Source organism: Bos indicus x Bos taurus, chromosome 2 (genome assembly GCF_003369695.1).
Source record: "Bos indicus x Bos taurus breed Angus x Brahman F1 hybrid chromosome 2, Bos_hybrid_MaternalHap_v2.0, whole genome shotgun sequence".
In the NCBI taxonomy this organism is placed as follows: Eukaryota; Metazoa; Chordata; class Mammalia; order Artiodactyla; family Bovidae; genus Bos; species Bos indicus x Bos taurus.
The window spans coordinates 62,298,918-62,320,371 of record NC_040077.1 but is presented as its reverse complement, the minus strand read 5'-3'; the positions used below and the strand labels follow the sequence as shown (position 1 = coordinate 62,320,371).

Genomic DNA, 21,454 nt, shown 5'->3' with positions numbered 1-21,454 from the left:
GCTCTCCTTTTAAAGTTTAATTTGGAATAAAATAGATAACCAACAAGGACCTACTATAAAGCACAGGGAACTCTGCTCAATATTCTGTAATAACCTAAATGGGGAAAGAATTTGAAAAAGAATAGACACATGTTTATGTGTAAACAAATCACTTTGCTATACACTTGAAATACAACATAGTTAATCAACTGTGCTCCAATATAAAATAAAAATTTTTTTTAATTTAAATAAAGAGGTTTCATTTGGAAGCCAAATTATTACCCACATCACAGCTACTGTGCAAAAGGATCAGGTTAATGACAGGCCCCAAAGTATTTACTTTTGCTTTGGAAAAAAATTCTTATCATTTTTCAAAACTATGAAGTAATCCAATTGTGGAAAATATAGAAAAGCATAAGGAGAAAAATAACTATACATAAACTAAAAAAAGCAACAAGGATTTACTGTACATCACAGGGAATTAAACCCAATACCTTGTAATAACCCATAATGGAATATAACCTGCAAAAACAAAAACAAATCACTATGCTGTACATTTGAAACTAACACAATATTGTGAATCAACTATATTTTAAATAGGAAAACAAAAATAACCCATAATTCTGCCACCTAAAGATGATTAACCATGGTTAACAGTACATTTATCTTTTTATGTGCATACATCTGCATATTTTATATTTTAATGGAATTGGAATTCTATTATACATGTGATTTTATATTCTAATTGAGAATTTCTAACCTAAGTGAAAATTCTCTCAATGAGTGACTTAAAGTAACTGCATAGTATTGCAATATGTCTTGTTTTATTTAACCGACTCGCAATTAAGATACTTTTTAAACCATTTATTTTTAAATGTAGTATAATAAAAATATGCAACAAAAATATACCATCACAATGTTAATATTTGATGATATTAGATAGTAAACGTATAGCTGTTCATTGTACTATTGTTTATAACTTTCTATATTTGAAACACTGCATAATAAAATACATCTTCACAAATGCAGTGCCAGCCATTTCTGAAATATCCAGCAGAAGAGTCCACAATCCCATGGTCCTCTCTACTTTGGGAGGTTCTTTCTGTACCTAAATCTGCTTTCCTTAATTCCAGAATTCAAGATGCATAATTCTTTATTCAATTGCATTTTTAAAAAATTTCTTCTGTCCTAGAATTATAATAGTATCATTTTTGGTTATTTTCATTGTAAACACAAAATCTTCAGTAATGAATTAAGTAGATGTTGGTGGACCCATCAGGTACTATAATCACTGATCATTTATTTCATTTATTATTTATTGAGCTCTGACTACATGAAGGATGTTTTCCATGTCTGTGCCTGTGGACACTGCCCACCAGTTGGGGGACTGCCTGTTAAATTGCCTCCTAATTACCTGAAAGATTTAATGCTCCTCTAAATATTGAACTCCCAGAAGATTATTGGCTGCAGTGGCTGAACTGATCCAGCAAAAGTTTTCTAGAAACTTTAATGAACTCTGAAAAGAAGATTTATTTACTTGTGTATAAAATTGTTTCAGCACAGTATGAGCAAGCCTTCAGCTATAAGTCATTTTATTATTCATTGGACTTAGCTTTATGAATTACTAAGGTGCTCAGAAAGCAACAACAGCCAGTTGGGGTCCAAATAGATATTTTCATTTATGTGATCAGTTCAATTAATCATTCTAACTAGGCTGTTTTGGGGTCTGCCAGTCTCTGTGGGGATTCAAGAAAGCATCCTGGCCCCATTTGACTTGTGATGTCCTGGGGTTGACAGCACATTTGTTTGGTTAGCAAGACTTGCCAGCCTCACCACTAACTTGCTGAAACAAACGAGAGGAGTTTCTGTGAGCCAAACTGGCTTTGTCATTGCGAGGTCAGCCAAAGCTCCAGAGCACCTGATTGTCCCCCTAATCTCCTAGACCTCTGTTCTCAGTGAAGGAACCCAAAAACATGCTCACATCAGTTTTCAGGTATAAAAATGACTTTGTTGTATGAAGCAGAGTGGCAGTGGAAAACTGCCTACCATTTATTAGCCAGAAGACCTCAGTAACTTACTTAGCTCTATCTGCCTTAGTTTCCCTCTCTGTAAAATGGGAATAATAAAAAGTACTCATCTCCTAAAGGATTAAACTAGTTAACAATTGTGAAATTGCAATATATATGATACATACATATATGCATGCATGCTAAGTCAAGTCAGTCATGTCCAACTCTATGCAACCCTATCATCTATAGCCCACCAGGCTCCTTTGTCCATGGGATTCTCCAGGCAAGAATGCTGGAGTGGACAGCCATTCCCTTCTCCAGGGGATATTCCCAATCCAGAGATCAAACCCACGTCTCTTACGACTCCTACCTTGGCAAGAGGGTTCTTTACCACTAGCGCCACCTGGAAACCCATATATAATATTATATATATAATATACATATATATATATATACATATATATATACATATATATATATATATAACAGTTTTGGCACACATTCAGTCAGCCAATTCAGTCACTCAGTCATGTCTGACTCTTTGCGACCCCATGAACCGCAGCACGCCAGGCCTCCCTGTCCATCACCAACTCCCGGAGTTTACCCAAACTCATGTCCATCGAGTTGGTGATGCCATCCAACCATCTCATTCTCTGTTGTCACCTTCTCCTCCTACCCTCAATCTTTCCCAGCATCAGGGTCTTTTCAAATGAGTCAGCTCTTCTCATCAGGTGGCCAAAGTATTGGAGTTTCAGCTTCAAAATCAGTCCTTCCAATGAACACCCAGGACTGATCTCCTTTAGGATGGACTGCTTGGATCTCCTTGCAGTCCAAGGGACTCTCGAGTCTTCCCCAACACCGCAGTTTGAAAGCATCAATTCTTTGGTACTCAGCTTTCTTTACTGTCCAACTCTCACATCCATACATGACCACTGGAAAAATTATAGCCTTGACTAGACAGACATTTGTTGACAAAGTAATGTCTCTGCTTTTTAATATGCTGTCTAGGTTGGTCATAACTTTCCTTCCAAGGAGTAAGCGTCTTAATTTCATGGCTGCAATCACCATCTGAAGTGATTTTGGAGCCCAGAAAAATAAAGTCAGCCACTGTTTCCACTGTTTCCCCATCTATTTGCCATGAAGTGATGGGACCAGATGCCATGATCTTAGTTTAATGAGTATTGAGCTTTAAGCCAACTTTTTCACTCTCCTCTTTCACTTTCACCAAGAGGCTCTTTAGTTCTTCTTCACTTTCTGCCATAGGGTGGTGTCATCTGCATATCTGAGGTTATTGATATTTCTCCCGGCATCTTGATTCCAGCTTGTGCTTCCTCCAGCCCAGTGTTTCTCATAATGTACTCTGCATAGAAGTTAAATAAGCAGGGTGACAGTATACAGCCTTGACGTACTCCTTTTCCTATTTGGAACCAGTCTGTTGTTCTATGTCCAGTTCTAACTGTTGCTTCCTGACCTGCATACAGGTTTCTCAAGAGGAAGGTCAGGTGGTCTGATATTCCCATCTCTTTCAGAATTTTCCAGTTTATTGTGATCCTTTTGGCACACAGTAAGTGCTCAATAAATTTAGAGTTATCATGATTTTGAAGGTGTAAGTGACTTATTTTTATTTTCTCTACAATGTCTCATATGCCAAAGGTGATCAAAAGTATGTGCTAATTTTAACTGAACAGAAATGAACCATCACAATTACACAGAATGAAGTTTTATCCTCCTGAAGAGTGAAATCCCACCAAGATACCATGATCATGTGCCTTTATCAAGCACACACCATCCCAAGAAGTTGATATTCCCCAGCCTGCATCCACTGGTAGAAACCAACTAGCTCCTCTCCCTTCAAAATATTTATATCTCTTCCACTCCCTGGAACCTGTTGAATTAGAAGTCCTTTCTTCAATCCACACTTTGCCTGCCACTTCCAGAATCACCTGTTGTCCCAGGACTATTTCTCCATTTTGAAAATGTTTAGGCATACAGGTCACATTGCATCAGCCTGGTTGGCCCAACTGTTTATATGTAGACGTAGGATGAATCATCCCAGCACTTTAATATATTTGGAAAAGAAATGCTCCAAGGAAATTTGTTTTGAACCATGGCAAGCCACTAATATTCAAAACCTGTTGAGAGGACTTTTTCTAATAAAACATTGTGTTAAGTAAAGGTCATGCCCTCCAGATGGTATTTCCAGTTCCCAAAAGGTCCTGGAGCAGTTGTGCTCATGACATTCTTTTCAGTACCTGCTTCGCTGCAGCACTGAGAGCTCTTCCTTTCTCAAGTCTTCTTGCTCACAGCAGCTCAGCTGTGGTCCTGAGGCTTTCTGAGTGCCTGTAGATCCCAGAAATTCCCACCTAATGTCAGACTCCGAGAGGCCAGATGATATAGGTCAGGCCAACTTGCTCCAGGACAGTCATAAGCCCCTGGCTCCCAGCCCATCAATTCCTCACTTTCCACATCATTGGGTTTCCAGGAGGGGCAGAGGAGGGAATGCTCCAACTATGACTCCAATGATACAATCTGAACAATCCTTCTGAAAGAGTGGACCAAATAGGAACCGCCAGGTGAAATCTCCTTGGCACTTGAGGTGTGAGATCAATCCTTGAGCATTTTGCCAATGCTATTTTTGATTCTAACCAACATCCTTATTAATTCTAAGTGTTCTTTTTTAGTTAGTTTTTCAATGATTCTGTTATATAGATCAGAAAAAAACTTCAAAAATAGTTTATTTATTCAGATCAATATAGACCCAGAGAAAAGCAATACCCTAAAATAGTGCCCTATATTTGCTGGCTCATCCCAATAACCCCCTCACCCTCTGATTGCTTCTTTGAAGGAGGCTGAAAGGCTGAACTGTTCCCTATTTGTGCACCCCTGGGACATGCAGATGGATGGACGGATGGACAAATACTGGTTCCCTTGGCTCATAGGTTCGTGTCAGCTTGTGATCTGAAAAAGAGAGTCAAGCCCTTGGTGTTTTCCAATTATCTATGGATGCTATTATGACAAAGAGAGAAAATATGAATAATTGACAGGATTGTGAGTTATTGAGTTCTTATTGCTGTATGTATTATCTTATTTAATTTTTAAAAGTTGAAGTACAGTTGATTTATAATGTTCCAAGTGCATAGCAGAGTGATTTAGTTAGGTTACTTCATTTAATTTTAATCTTATTCACACAAAACTTTATGAGGTTAACATTATAATAGCCTTTTATTTTTTGCCATGCCACATAGCTTGAGGGATCTTAGTTCCCCAACCAGGGATCAAATTCATGCTCCTTGTAGTGGTAACTCAGGATCCTAACCACTGAACTGCCAGAGAATTCCCTAAAATATCTATTTTAAAGATGATGAAACTGAGTCTCGAAGTGGTTAGGTAAGCTGTGCAAGTCACATAGTTAAAAAGCAAAAAAGCAAATCTGTCTGACTCCAAAGTACCTCATTACACGGACTCCCAAAAAGTCTCTGAAAAAAAGCAGCCATGCCTATCTAATAGATTTTTTAGAAGCCAGTAATAGCATCAGCCTTTACAAATGAGAACCCTGGAACTGTGAGTAGAAGGTCAACTTCCCCCATCGAAGGACCAGGCCTTCAAGTTCCCTGCACATGCTCTTCCCCACCTGCACTGTTCACTCATGCTTCCACCTGAGGATAAGAGGAGAGACTTCTACTAGGAAAAGGAGGCGAGATCTCTACTAGGCCTACCAGACTCAGAATAAGACTTGGTCTGGATTCTCTTTCTGCCCTGACATTTTATGCCCCTGTTATTGCTTTTGGAGACCAACGAATTTAGTAAGGCAGCTTCCTCCCAATCCCCCACCAAATTCTTGAGCAGCAGTTAGAAGAGATAACCTAAGAAGCCCCAGTGCTCTGCAGCTTCAAAGAAAATCTCTTCGCAATTCACACAACACATTTTGACAAGTCCCACAAACATATCTGTATTGAAACTTCCCACAGGAAAAACAAAGGAGAGAGCATTTACACAGAGGATCATCTCATAACTTATTTTGCAACACAAATATATATCGATCCTTTCCAGCAGGTCAGGCCCTGTACCTGGCACTAAGGATATACCAAGCATGGGCAAAACCTCTGCCCTTCTGCAGCCAGAGGTGACAAACAAGTCCATAGATCATAAACAAGCAGACTACTTTCAGTATTTTATTCTGGATGTAAAGGCAGTCTTTAACAGACTGGAGAATTCCCAGCGGGTGGAGGGGGGGGGGTGTCATGATCCAATTCACATTATAAATATTCCACTTTGGCTCCTATATGGACAATGTACGTGGGGTTACTGTCCACGTATGAGGCTACTCATCCCCCCACTGGAGGGAAACTCTGCCCACAAACCACTCCCAGATAGAGATGAATACATCATGCTTCCAGAATTCTCCAGAGGCTAAGGACTGAGGGAGCCAGAGGCCTCTCTGTCTATGGAACAGTGACAGGCCTAAGGCAGGATGAACAATCAGTAAAGCCCCATTCGGCAGCCAGAGAGTCAGCTTCTCCAGAAGGCCCAGGGCTCAGTCACAGAGCCCCAGAGAGTTCTTCTTTCTTTTTTTTTTAAACATGAAACATGCTCTTTACTAATGACCCCATAGACTGTAGCCTACCAGGCTCCTCTGGCCATGGGATTTTCCAAGCAAGAACACTGGAGTGGGTTGCCATTTACTTCTCTACCACAGAGAGTTCTTAATCACAGACTGAAAAACAGTCATCTGGAAATATTGCCCAGATTGACTCCATGGACGTGAAAGCATCAGGTGTGGACCAGCCAGCCACCTCTTCTAGAAGCACAAAGCACTTGAAATCATTCATTTTAATCCAGTTACTTTCAACCTCAGCTCTAAGGGGGCAGCAAAAATTTGGCAGGAATATTAATATTAGTTGATACTTTCTGAGCACTCACTAACTGGCAAGAACTAACCATTATAATTCCCATTTTACAGATGAGGAAAACTGAAACACAGGGAGGCAATTCATATTTGTTGAGCACCTGTAATGTGAAATTCTGGCCAAGAACTTCCCCAATATCATCTTTGCAAGGCCTTGCATAGCCTTGCAAGATGGGCAGTACTGTCCCCATTTCACAGGTGAAGACCCCCAGACTCAAGGGCATTATATCAGTTTCAAAGGCCAAGAAGCAAAAAAAGTGAAAGAAGAAGGGTTCAGCCTAGACTCACTGTACTCTACTTGACCCACTGAATCCAAAATGGAAGCTGGGAGAATCAGGACAAAAGCCAGGTCCTCTCGCTCCTTGACTGTTCTAGCCATTAGATGACTTCACTTGCAAGTGGCAAATGGGGGTGTCCCAAGGTTTCTGCTTGCCAAAGTCATGGCCTGCATAAAACCAAGCCATGCTGGGGCACAGGGAAACTGTGTTTCTCAGCACTGACAATTACAGTAAGGTGCTATTCCCCTGCCATTAGCATCACTGAACCTCTTGCTTGTGGTGACAATCCCTATACATCATGACTGTTTCCTCTTCCAGGAATGCCAGCTGAGACCACTGCAGCCATCTGTTCCATGATCATGGGTGGAGTGTTTGAGAAGTTTCCTAAACTGAAAGTGTGCTTTGCACATGGAGGTAAGCCCCTATCTGTATTGGTCAGCTTGGGCTGCCAGAACAAAATACGACCACAGTCTGGGCAGCTTAAACCACAGAAATGTGTCTTCTCAGAGTTGTGGATTTCCAGGATCAAGGTGCCAGCAGGGTTGGTTTTTGGTGAGACTCTTCCTGGATTACAGAAGGCTGCCTTCCTATGTCCTCACCTGTCCTTTTCTGTGTGTGTTCACAGGAAGAGAGAGAGGTTAGGTGTGTCTTCCTCTTCTTATGAGGACCAGTCCAAGCTTATGACCTCATTTAACATTAATTATCTCAGTAAAGGCCTTACCTACAGATACAGTCACACTGGGGATCAGGGACACAATTTTGGAGGGATACAATTTGGTCCTTCTAGTCACTGTTTTAGTTATAAAATATATCATTTCAAGGACCAAATTCCACTTTGGCAGACAAATTTAGTTTGGCTGGCACAGTTTACTTGATTTTGCTTTGTCTGTCAGACCATAAGCTCTCCAGTTTGCAGTAGTCTTTACCATTCACTATTGTTTAGAAATAGGCTTGTTTCATTCCTTTACATTTCCTGCTTTCCTGTCTCTATAGGTAAATGAGTTTGGAACTCTTGGTTACATACACAATATCCAGCTGTACATACTGTTCTCTAATCTGCTTTTCCTTCTCATCAGCATATAGAGACATCTTTCAATGTCAGTGAGTACAGACCATCATCATTTTTGATGGTTGTATGTATAGCAATATGTTTTATGGATATGCCATCATTATTTAAATATTTCCCAACTGATAGGTTGCCTCTGTATTTTTCTATCATAAAGACACTTCATTTTAAAAATCTTGACCACATATCTTTACACACTTGGCTTCTCTCCCTAGGATGCATTCCTTAAATCTGAATTTCTAAATGAGTTAACTTCATTCTATATTCTGGCTCCTTTATTCTGGGTCATCTCTCAGCATTTGGAACCCTGTAGGTCCTCTGTAAATGTAGTTTATTAGCTGGGCTATAGGAACTTCTCCCTGCATACAACATGAGGATTGAAAAGAATCCTTTTCAAGTAACACTAGCCTCTCAGGAATGCGTTTTACTTGCAGGTGGTTCCTTCCCCTTCACAGTTGGAAGAATCTCCCATGGATTCAGCATGCGTCCTGATCTGTGTGCACAGGACAATCCAACCAACCCAAAGAAATACCTTGGTTCCTTTTATACAGACTCCTTGGTTCATGATCCTCTGGCCCTCAAACTGTTAACAGATGTCATAGGAAAGGTAAGCCAGAACTGCTATTCAGATAACTTATGGGGAGTAGAGTGCAGGATCAGCAAACAGTTGCCTGGTGTCTCTCCATAAAAGAGGTATGGGGGAAGAGGCATTAGAAGAAAAAAGAGGGACATTAAAGTATGGAATTAAGTTTGCTCACACGGGGTATCCTATCCAGAATCTCCTTCAACACAGACCATGTGTCACCAGGAAACCATCATGGATGTATGCCAGGGAAATCCCAGATAACCCACATGGCTGGTAGCTCCCAGATAAGTTCCTCTTCCTACGGTCACCTGTGTAGTGATCCTAAGGAAGTGACTCATCATGATGAGGTAAGCAGGAAAAAGCCACCAGTTTTGAAGTCAAATACACCTGAATTAAAATCCTGGCTGCACGTCTTATGAATTAGGTTAAGTGTGACTCTGTCAGGTGGTGCTGGTGGCAAAGAATCCTCACGCTAATTCAGGAAACATAAGAGATGTGGGTTCTGTCTCTGGGTTGGGAAGATCCCCTGAAGGAGGGCATGGCAACCCACACCAATATTCTTACTGGAGAATCCCATGGAGAGAGGGATCTGGCAGGCTATGTCCATGGGGTCGCACAGAGTCAGACATGACTGAAGCGACTTAGCATTCATGCAGAGGACTCTAACTGTCCTCATCCACTAAATGAAGGAAACTGGAACATTAAAGGGAGGGGATAGCACTGGTCAGGGAGGCAAGGGAAGATGCTGAAGGGTCTTAGGCACTATTTGAAATGTTTCTCTGGCCTTTATTTTGAAAACAATTTCTCTCATTTGGCCAAAAAGATCAGCACGGTAGTGCTTTACATCTCACAAGAGAAAGTCCTTCCTCTGTTGTGGTCTGCTAGCAGCTCTCTTGTTGATAGCATCTACATATTTGAAGGCTGGCAATGTGGTACTTGGATTGAGAGTAGATTCCGAGGCATTTACAATCTTGTTTAGCAGAGAAAGAGGTCCACTATTTGAAAGTTGCAAGTAGTGTTCTATCTCCAGAATGGAGACTATATCTCACTTTAAAGCTGACTGTTTCTCTGGCTTGAGAAGCTCCCTAGAATAAAAATGTTGAACATTCTGGTTTGGGAATAAATTATGTGACTGAGCTCTGTTTCTGAGCCTTCTGGCTTTTGCGTTGCCCCTGCTGAAATGGAAACTTAGCTAGTTGTGACTTCTGATTATTACTGGTTTGGAAAAAGGGGCTATGGGCAGGTGTATAAGTAGGCAACTACAAAATGGAGAAACTGAAAGATACTGTGAGCTCTGAACTTCAGGAAACAGAGGACAGGGACTAGGAATTGATGTGGAATTGGGGGAAGGGTCATTCTCACTACCTCCCATCAAGCGTAGTATCCTTGGTATTCCTGACAATGGCAACTTCAGGAAAAAACACCCTCGGCAAATATTAATACAACAACCATCCTATGAGGAATATCATTAGCACCTTTAAACAGAATTCAGGGCAATATACATTGCCCAGGAGGTCACAGCAGAAGAGGAAGAACATGGAAAATGCCTTGTGGTAACCAGTGGATAGACTAGTTAGTAAGTACATCCCTCTCATTGACTCAGAAAAACTCAGAGGGGACTTTGCAAAATTGCAAAGGTGCATTCAAACTGTGAAGACTTGAGCCACAGAAATGTGGGCATCAAAAGCAAATGTGACCTCATTTTATGTGACTTCACATGCTGGTGAATCTAGGACACAGAAGCAGTATATATTAATAATGTAGGATTCTTTTTAAAATATTAATGTTTCTTCATTTTAGTTATATTCACATTAGCAAAATCTTTCAAAAACAATCCCCAAACCAGAACGGCTAAGGAAAGTCCTAGCATGACAGCCAGTCTAGACAGAAACTGTCCAAATTAGAGCTAGAGGAGGGAGGTTAGAGCTATCGAGCTGTGGAGGGAGGTCCAGGACAGATAAAATGAAATGGATGGATTATTTGATGTGTTTGAATTTGAAACAATGATCACCAGTCAGGCATTCAACAGATCTATTTATGCATTAGGAACAAACAAGCTGTACCTATATAGAAAATATAGCAGATGAAACAAAAGGAAAGAATGGATGGATGATTTGACGTGTTTGAATTTGAAACAATGATCATCAGCCAGGCATTCAACAGATCTATTAATGCATTAGGAACAAACAAGCTGTACATATATAAAAAATATAGCAAATGAAACAAAGGAAATAACTCCAAGAAAACAAACATCCATACAAAGACAGATAATCACTGCACACTACTTGACTCAACAGTGAACAATATTTATATTTCTAGTGTAATATTAAGCATTAACTTAATTGAAAATTGTAATTCTACTAGGAAAATGGAGGGGGGAAGTTGGGGTAAGAAATTCTCCACGATCATAATGGGAAGTCAGTAAATACTCTCTAAAGCTAATAAATCAAGAAACAATATTATAATCTTATTATCTAGATCTGTGAGGGTGATTATCAGAAGAGTCATGATAAAAGATAAAAGAGGCTGCTTTCAGCAACAAGAGCTTGGAAAGTGGACCCAGGACTGTATTTATAAGAAAGACATTAGTAATATTTGATTGTTTAACTATGTATTAAACATAATTTAAAAACCTTCTCTGGTGGCTCAGACAATAAAGAATCTGCCTGCAATGCAGGAGACCCAGCTTCGATTCCTGGGTCGGGAAGATCCCCTGGAGAAGGAAATGGCAACCCACTCCAGTATTCTTGTCTGGAAAATCCCATGGACAGAGGAGCCTGGCGGGCTACAGTCCAGGGAGTTGAAAAGAATCAGACATGACTGAGTGACTAACACTTTCACTTTCAGTTAACTATGTATAGGTGTAATTTTGATAAATCAAAATTCTAAATAATACCTTAAGGATAAATAGATATATGTCATATATACACCAAAACCATTTATTGCACCCCTACTACTTCTAAAGTTCCCTCCAAACAGAAGACTTGAATTACATAATCTCTTAGCTTCCTCCCATCTCTAAAATTCTTTGCTTTTTCTCTGTCTACTTATTTTTAAAGACAGATGCAAAGAATACTGGTTATATTTTACTGGTCTATCACTGTGAAAAATACGAAAAAACTTATTGCTTCCCAGTTTTAACATGATCAGGGCTTCCCTTGTGGCTCAGCTGGTAAAAAATCTGCAAGCAATGTGGAAGACCTGGGTTCAAACTCCAGGTTGGGAAGATCCCCTGGAGAAGGGAACAGCTACCCACTCCAGTATTCTGGCCTGGTGAACTCCATGGTCTGTATAGTCCATGCGGTAGCAAAGAGTCAGATAACAACTGAGCAACTTTCACTTTCACTTTAACATGATCATAGAAAATTCACTTTATATATTTAGGTAGATAGATTTTGAGAGGTCTGTTATCCTCCCCTTATGATTGCATCATAATTTTGGCTAGATCCAGTGCTAAGCTCTTTGCTGCAGAAGATATTGCCCCAACTCAGTGGATCAAAACAATAAACATTTATTATCTCATATGGTCTCTGTGTCTGGCATTTAGGAACAGCTGATTGGTCTCAGAATTTCTCACAAGGTTGCAGGCAAGTTGTCAGTCAGAGCTGCAGTCACCTGAAGGCTCAAATGGGGATGACAACGGATTTATTTTCCAGGTGACTTTTATACATTACTGGCACATGGGTGCTGGACTTTGGCAAGAGGCCTCACTTCCTCCTCATCTGGGTCCCTCTAACTCTCCCTCTGGGTCCCTCTAACTCTCCTTAAGTATCCTCACAACATGGCACCTGGCTTTCCTAAAGAATGAATGATCTGAGAGAGAAATGGGTGTGGGACAGGAAAAGAGAGCAAGAGAGAGATGGAGTGTATACCAGGCAGAAGCTGCCCTTTTATGACCTACCCTCAGAAGCAAGTCACTAAATCTGGCCCACATTCAAAGGGAGTGGAATTCAGCTCCACCTTTTGAAGGGAGGAGTATCAAAGAATTTGAAGACATATTTTTAAACGACCACACTATACACTCTGGTGACAAATTATTTACGAACTAAGTAATTCCTCCTAAATGCAAAATATCTTTAGTCCTCCCACAACCACCTCAAAGTCTCATCCATTTATAGCATAAGCTTAAAGTGTAGGATCTCAGTGTTTAAAGTAACTTGTGGATGGCGCTCCTCATGTGGAGTTTCTCTCAGTCTGAACTACAGAGGTAATCACATACTCAAACTATAAAATGGTGAGACAGGCAAAGGGTAGTTGCTTCAGACCCTCCTTTCCAAAAAGGGGAATCAGGAGATTTAGAGCAGTTACGCATCACCAGCAAATCTGAAATCTATCAGGCACATGTTGACAATTCTTTGATTAGAGCTCAGAGCATAGAATGATTCTCCAGTCTTGGTTCTACTCTCTGAGTCATCCCTCCTTTTCCATGAAAGGTAGCCCATGTTTGTGGCTGAGTAGTTTCTACAGACTGCTTCATGCTCTCCACAACTTTTGAGGCCCAAAGGCTTCATTTAGTTCTAGCTGTTCCTTTAAATCCAAGTTGGTGGTGTTTCTGCAAATACAATTCTCTTTGCAGGTCTTTTATGAATCTTATTAGGCTTCAGGTGTGTGTGTGTTAGTCACTCAGTCGTGTCTGATTCTTTGCAACCCCATGGATTATAGCCCACCAGGCTCCTCTGTCCATGGAAATATCCCAGCAAGAATACTGGAGTGGGTTGCCATTTCCTTTTCCAACATTAAGCTTCATACCATTGCGCAAAAGGCTTACCCACAAATTTCTGAGAAAAGGCTTTCTCTACATATTCTGCAAAGGCTGCTGAGGGACAACACTCTTAAGCTACCTAGAAGCCCTTATTGTCTGAAGGTTGTTCTTTGAGGCACTGTCTTAAATCTTTTGAAATCATAACAAACATATTATAGTCACATCTTGGGTTCATTTTTAGACTATATCTTTCAGATTGCACCCTGCTCTTAACCTTTGCTGGAAAGCTATCTCTAATTTTAGTATCATTTGCCATCAGAGGGGCTGAGAAATTTCAAACCCAACAATTCCTTTATTTATAATGGTGTTGGTTTAGTTGTTAAGTCATGTCTGACTCTTGTGACTCCATGGACTGTAGCCCTCCAGACTACTGTCCATAGGATTTTCCAGGCAAGAATACTGGAGCGGGTTGCCATTTCCTTCTCCAGAGGATCTTCCCAACCAGGGATCTGCACTGCAGGCAGATTCTTTACTGACTGAGCAATCATTCCTTCCTTTAAGGCAGTCTGCTTTGCATTTTACTATAGGCAACAAGAAGCAGGCATGCAGCACTTCCAGCACTGTCTGGAAATTTCCTTTGCAATGTCACCCAGTTGATAAATATAATTTCTACTTTGCATATTACTGTTGGTAACAATATTGCTTTTTTTTTTTTTTGGCCACAATGTAGCAAGGATCTCCTTTCCTCTAGTTTCCAATAACATTTTCCTTTTTCTCCCAAAGTCCTTGCTGGTAACTTTCTCACAAGTTATCACGCTTTTAATAACAGTCTTAACAAGAGTCTCCAGTCTTTTCACTATCTCAAGATCCTTACAACTTCCTCCGACCAATCCATTCCAAAACCACTCCCCTGTTTTTAAGTTTTCATTGTGGCAACGGCCTACTTCCAGGCACCAAAATCTGTATTAGTTATCTATTGCTACATACTACATTAACCTAAAACTTAGATTAGGTTTGGGGCTTCCCTGTGGGTGCAGTGATAAAGAATCCCCCTGCCAACGCAGGCGATGCAGGAAATGTCAGTTTGATTCCTGGGTAGGGAAGATGCCTGGGAGAAGGAAATGGCAACCCACTCCAGTATTCTTGCTGGAAAATTCCATGGACAGAGGAGCCTGGTGGGCTACAGTCCACGAGGTCTCAAAGAGTTAGACACAACTGAGTACACACAACCAACCAACTAGGTCAGGTTTAAAACCACAATGAACATTTATTATCTCATTCATTTCCTCTGAGTCAGGAATCCAGGAATTCCATGGCTGGGCAATTCGGAGTCAGGCTTTCTTATGAGGTTCAGTGAGACCACTACAGCCCAAGAATATCTGTCTTTCATTCTTTCACCTTTTAATTTTTTTTTGTCCATTACTTTTTACACTAAATTAACCCCAAACTCTCCACCAATTTTGTAACTTTCTTCTCTTAAACACATTAGATACAGTAGTCTATTAATTCTTTCTTCTTGGAAAAATATCTCAGGAGTCTCTGACTTGCTCAAATATGGACTGGGTTGCTATTTAGACCTGCTGCTCAGCTGTCATCTTGAGATCCCCCCTTTGCATGCCTCATGTCCTCTCTCTCTCTCTCTCTCACTGGGTTCCCAGCTTCCCGAGACCCACAATTTTCCAATTTCTTGCTTTAGTCCTTCATCTTGGCAGAGAACATCTTCTAATAACTTTCTAAGAAAGACAGTATGGGAGATAAAATTTTTGAAGCCTTGGTTATCTCAATATTTCTTTATTCTTCCTCTGTTGTTCGGTCGCCAAGCCACATCTGACACTGCAACCCCATGGACTGTAGCACGCCAGGCCTCCCTGTCCCTCACTATCTCCTGGAGTTTGCCCAAGTTCGTGTCCAGTGAACTGGTGATGCCACCCAACCATCTCATCCTCTGTCACCCTCTTCTCCCTCTGCCTTCAATCTTTCTCAGCATCAGGGTTTTTTTCCAATGAGGCAGCTCTTTACACCAGGTGGCCAAAGTGTTGAAGCTTCAGCTTCAGCATCAGTCTTTCCAGTGAGGATTTAGGGTTGATTGGTTTAATCTCCTTGCTGTCCAAAGGACTCTCCAGAGTCTTCTCCAGCACCACAGCTCGAAAAAATCAATTCTTTGGCACTCTGTTTTCCTTATGGTCCAACTCTCATATCTGTACATGACTACTGGAAAGACCATAGCCTTCACTATACAGACTTTAGTCGGCAAAGTGATGTCTTTGCTTTTTAATAAACTGGCTAGGTTTGTCATAGCTTTCCTTCCAAGAAGCAATGATCTTCTAATTTCATGGTTGTAGTCAACACCCACAGTGATTTCTGAGCCCAGGAAGAGAAAATCTGTCACTGCTTCTACCTTTTCTTCTTTCATTTGCCATGAAGTGATGGGGCTGGATGCCCTGTCTTAGTTTTTTAAATATTGAGTTCTAAGCTGGCTTTTTCACTCTCCTCTTTCACCTTCATCAACAGGCTTTTATAGTTACTCTTCACTTTCTGCCATTAGAATGGTATCATCTGCACATCTGAGGTTATTTCTCCCAGCAATCTTGATTCCAGCTTGTGATGTGCTCTGCATATAAGTTAAATAAACAGGTGACAATATACAGCCTTGTACTCATTTCTCAATTTTGAACCAGTCAGTTTTTCCATTTAAGGTTCTAACTTGCTTCTTGATCTGCATACAGGTTTCTCAGGAAACACGTAAGATGGTCTAGTATTCCCACCTCTTTAAGAGTTTTCCACAGTTTGCTGATTCACATAGTCAAAGGCTTTAGCATAGTCAATGAAACGATAGATTTTTTTATGGAATTCCCTTGCTTTCTCTATGATCCAGAGAATGTCGGCAATTAGATCTCTGCCTTTTCTAAACCCAGCTTGTACATCTGGAAGTTCTTGATTCAGGTACTTGCTGAAGCCTAGCCTGAAGGATTTTTGAGCATATTCTTCCCTTACAAAGAGTTAATTGTTTAGCTAAGTATATAATTCTAGCTTGGAATCTGTTTTCCTGATGAATTTTAAATACATTTTCACATTATATTTTGACTTCTAGAGTTGTTATTGAATAATAAAATGCAAGTCTAATCTCTGAAACTTCATATAAAACATACTTCTCTCTCCTTCACTCTCAGTTTCAAAGACTAAAAGATTTTCTTTTTGTCCTGAAATTTCTTAGTAATGGACTGTTTTTGCCCATTATGCTAGCCATTTGGTGAGTCCTTTTATTCTGCAAATTTTCTTAATTTACTTCTTTAATGACTTCCTTCTCCCCCACCTCTGCCCCTATTTTTTCTTTCTGGAGTTCCTATTCTAAAGTTGAATCTTTTTTTTTTTTCTGTCTTACATCTCCCCTTTTTGAGCTTTTGTTTTACTTTATGGGAGATTTCCTCAATTTTATTAATAAATCCTTCTATGTAATTGGCTTTTAATATTTAATTTGCAAGATCTTGATGTTACTGTTCTTGTTCTGTAAACCTTTTTAAAATATCCTGTTATTGTTGAGTGAGTGCCATACCTTTTAAAACTCTAAAAATATTAATAATTTTGGGAAATATACTTCTCCCCACAAGCCTTCCTGCAATTAGTTTTTTGTCTTTTAAGTCTCAGTATTTCATATTAAATGCTTTCCTTAAATGTCCATAATCCCCGGCTATCTACTTTTACTTAAGAGTGGTCACTAAAAAGATGATTGGAAGTCTCTGCATATGGATGGGACCTGTCAAGTGGGATTTTCTCTACAGAGTAATCCAACTGGGCCATTTCCTTTGGAAATTCTAGATATTTGGTCTTTCCTTTTTGATTTATCACTTTCCCAGAGAAGTTCTTTCAATTTCTTATCTGAATGGTAAAGTCCTCAGTCACTCAGTCGTATCCGACTCTTTGCGACCCCATGGACTGTAGCCCACACGGCTCCTTTGTCCATAGAATTTTCCAGGCAAGAATACTGGAGTGGGTTGCCATTTCCTACTCCAGGCAATCCTGATCTAAGGATTGAACCTACATCTTCTGCATCTCCTGCAATGAAAGGCAGATTCTTTACCACTAGCACCACATGGGTTAAAACCAGTAAAGGCCTGGTTGCCATTATTCTAAGAACTGAGTGGAGAATAAGGGTTGGGATGCTCAATTTTTAATAAATAAACTTTTGCTTTCAGAACATTCCATGCTCTCAACTGTGCCTGGTATCTTCCAGTTTAGAGACTCTCTCTTTCACCCCCTTTTGAGGCTAACTGACCAATCTTTTGTCAGAATGAGGGGAAAGCAGACACTGGACTAAGCAGTGAGGGAGGTGGTCTAGGGTCTAACTGCTTCTGCAACAGGCTTGCAATGAATCTTCCTGTTGTTAGTTCAGTCTTTGTCTTGACTTCCAGAGGTACCTGGTGCTGTCTATTACAGATATTTGGTGATATAAGCCAGATTACTTTTTGGCCTATATCATACTAGCTAGGAATTTCTCTTTCTTGGTCTTCTAAAGTTAGTTATTGTCCAACAGCTTTCCAGTTTCTGAAATTTTCTTATTTCTTCTGTCCTGTTCTCTTTGTCCTCGTGGGTGTATGCTTTTTAAAATCCACTTTACCATCTATTTCATGGGGTTTCAAACTGTGATTCTTAGATCAATTCCAGCCCACAAAGATTTTGTTACCAGTCTATGGTAAGAGGAAGAATTTGTGCCAGAATGTAAACTGATTTACTAATGACACAGTTTAGTTTAACTGTCTTTTGGGGTTTTTTTATTTTATTTTATATATTTTTAATTAATCATTATTTATTTTTAACTGCACTGGGGCTTTGTTGCTACACATGGGCTTTCTCTAGTTGTGGTAAGCAAGGGCTGCTCTCTAGTTGTGATGCATGATCTTCTCATTGCAGTGGCTTCTCAGTGCAGAGCACAGGCTCTAGGGCAAGTGGGCTTCTGTGGTTGCAGCATTCAGGCTCAGCAGCTGTGGCTCTTGTGTTCTAGAGCACAGGCTCGGCAGTTGTGGTACATGGGATTAGCTTCCCTGCAGCATGTGGGATCTTCCTGGACCAGGGATACAACCAGTAACCCGTGCATTACAAGGCAGATTCTTAACCACTGGACCATTAGGAAAGTCCTGATTTTGTTTTTAATGGCAAGACTTTTTCAGTAAAGGAAGTGGTGCATTGATTTACATTCTAGGGTAAGTTCCTTATGTCATCATGCACAAGTGGAAGACCAGTTTGGATACATGTAATAATACTAGTCTTGAGCTTTCCTCCCTTTCTCTAATGAAATTTATCTTATCTATATCTCATCCTCCTATGGCCCAGCTTCCAGTTCTCTGAAGTCATATTCATGGTTACATGCAGTAATAGGTTAGCAGAAACTACAGCAATAGAAGGTCCGGCCAGATTTTCAGAATTTAAAGAATATTCTAGTACTCTCTCTGGCTTAGATTGAAGGTAGAAAGAAGAAAGATGATATGCCTCTTTCTGAAGTAATGATGTAAAATAAGGCTTGGATCTTCTATGGCAACTTCATCAAAAGTGAAGAGGGAACAAGATAAAAATAAGGAAGAACCTAGAAAGCCAAGCACATGCCCAGAGCAGGATACATTCTCAGGAAAGACAAGATAGGGCCCTATGCTTTAATCTCTCCCTGATCTTTAGGATCAGCATCAGTAGGAAGTGAATGCCAAGATGAGGTTGTAAATGGCCTGGCCAAGTTTTCAAGGAAGGTCCATCACAGAGCCAATCTGCAAAGACCAGGAGAGGTTTTTTCCTTGTCTTTTTTTCATTCTCTTTTTGTTCTGGGAATTTAAATAACTCTTTATCCAAACATGAGCTGACACAAGCTTAAGTAACAGAGACTTCAGAGAGCATATATAACAAAGAATGTCTTCCAAAATAGTTTGAAAAGTCACTAAATAAACAATACAAAGCACACAAAGAAATATCAATGAACCCTGAGAAGAAGGAAGAATCTGCTTACCAAAGTTACCATATCACAATATTCAGAATGTCTAGTTTTCAGCAAAAAATTAAGAGGCATTCAAAGAAAAAAGAAATTGTGGCCCATTCCTATGGGGAAAAAAAAACTAACAAACTGTCATTGGAGAAACATTGGACTTACTAGACAATGATTTTAAATCAACAGCCTTAAATATGATCAAGAAATAAAGAAAAATCATAGACCAAGAACTAAAGGAAACCAGGAGACTAATGTCTGAACAGAGACTAACAATAAATATATAAAAATTATGAAAAGAAAACAAACAGAAATTCTGAACCTAAAAAGTACAATAATTTTAATGAAAAACTCACACGAAGGTCATACACCCAACAAGAGATTTGTATTCAAATATATAATAATCTCATATATCTCATAATTCAAATATCTCATAATTCAATAATAAAAAGGCACATAACCCAATTAAACTGAGCAAAGGATTTGAATAAACTTTTTTCAAAAAAAGATATTAGTCTATAAATGGCTAACAAGCACTGGTAAAGATGTTCAACGTTACTGGTTATCAGGGAAAGGCAAATCAAAACCATAACGAGATAACCTTCATCCTCACCAAGATGACTATATTTTTTTTGAAATGGAAAATGTTGACAAGAATGTGAAGACATTGCACACTGATGGTTGGAAGATAAAGTGGTTATCTTCCATTAGCTGCTGTGGAAAACAGTTTTGTAGGTCTACAAAAAGTTAACCATAGAATTAGCATATCCCAACAGTGCCATTCCTGGGTAGATATCGAAAAGACTTAAGACCAAGTATTCAAACAAATACTTGTATACAAATGTTGGTAGTAGCATTATTTGCAAGAGCCAAAAGGTAGAAACAAATGTCCATCAACAAATGAATGAATAAACAAAATGTTTTATACCCATACAATGGGATATTATATTCAGCCAAAGAAAGAAATGAAATACCAATATATGCTACAACATGGATCTTGAAAACATGCTAAGTGAAAGAAGTCAGACACAGAGGTCATGTATTGTATGATTCCATTTCTTTGAAGAATCTAGGATAGATAAACCCACAGAGACAGAAAGCAGAATAGTGGTTGCCAGGGGGTGGGTAGGAATGGAGAGTGACTTCTTAATATGTACAAGGTCTCCTTTGAGGGTGTAAAAATGTCTTAGCCCAAGATAGAGATGATGGTTGTACATCACAAGAAAACATGAGTGGAAATGTACTAGATGTGAATGTACTAGATGTCATCACAGTATACACTTTAAAATGGCTAATTTTATGTTTGCAAATTTCCCCTCAATTTTTTTTTTAAATGAAGAGGACTCTGTCTGCAAGAGAGACTTTCAACCACCCAAACCAAAGCCTCTATTTATATGTTATTTTGTATATTTTTAAAACAGAAACCAGAAACACCTGTTCTGCAAAATATTTTATCTGACAGTAAAATAAATGGCTCATTTATAGAAATAACAATGTTATTTGGGGGCACTTTATGGACCAGTTTTTACAGTGGGCATGCATGTGATCTTGTCTTGGGCATTTGAATCTGTGGGTTAGAAAATGGACCTAAAACTAGAGACCAGTCAGGCCCAAAAGCCAAAGCTTTTTCTTCATTCATTTCCTAAGTCTTCTGACTCTTTAACATTCGGGACTGCTCTATTTTGGGATTCTAAAGCAATGAAAAGGTCCTTTATCACCAAAGATGTGATTATATCTATTGTAGTTGGTGGAGTATACCATATGTATTAGAAATGTTTCCACTCTGACTTGAAAATTAAATGTATTTTAATACTTCTGTCTGTAAGTATTCTGGATAAGTGATGTTTTCTTGTGCACTGCAGTCCTCAGTAGAGTGGAACCCTTTTTGATGCCTGTAAGCTTCCCGAGAACAAGAGTATAACTTACTACCTTCTCAAGAAGTTATGGTAAGTGAGAGACAATT

The 21,454-nt window shown here is 39.5% G+C and overlaps 1 protein-coding gene across 3 annotated transcripts in view; it reads left to right on the top strand.

Annotated features, from left to right (window-relative positions):
- The window catches only part of ACMSD (aminocarboxymuconate semialdehyde decarboxylase), a 63,432-nt gene that overhangs the window by 23,886 nt on the left and 18,092 nt on the right, over positions 1-21,454 (top strand). For 2 of the 3 annotated variants that reach the window (XM_027562032.1, XM_027562041.1), the window contains 3 exons: positions 4,834-4,927; positions 7,491-7,586; positions 8,673-8,845. In XM_027562032.1, coding sequence (XP_027417833.1) covers positions 4,834-4,927; positions 7,491-7,586; positions 8,673-8,845 — 363 coding nt within the window. Of the gene's footprint in view, positions 1-4,833; positions 4,928-7,490; positions 7,587-8,672; positions 8,846-21,353; positions 21,438-21,454 lie in introns of all 3 variants that reach the window. The other variant, XR_003514592.1, reaches the window with a different exon arrangement.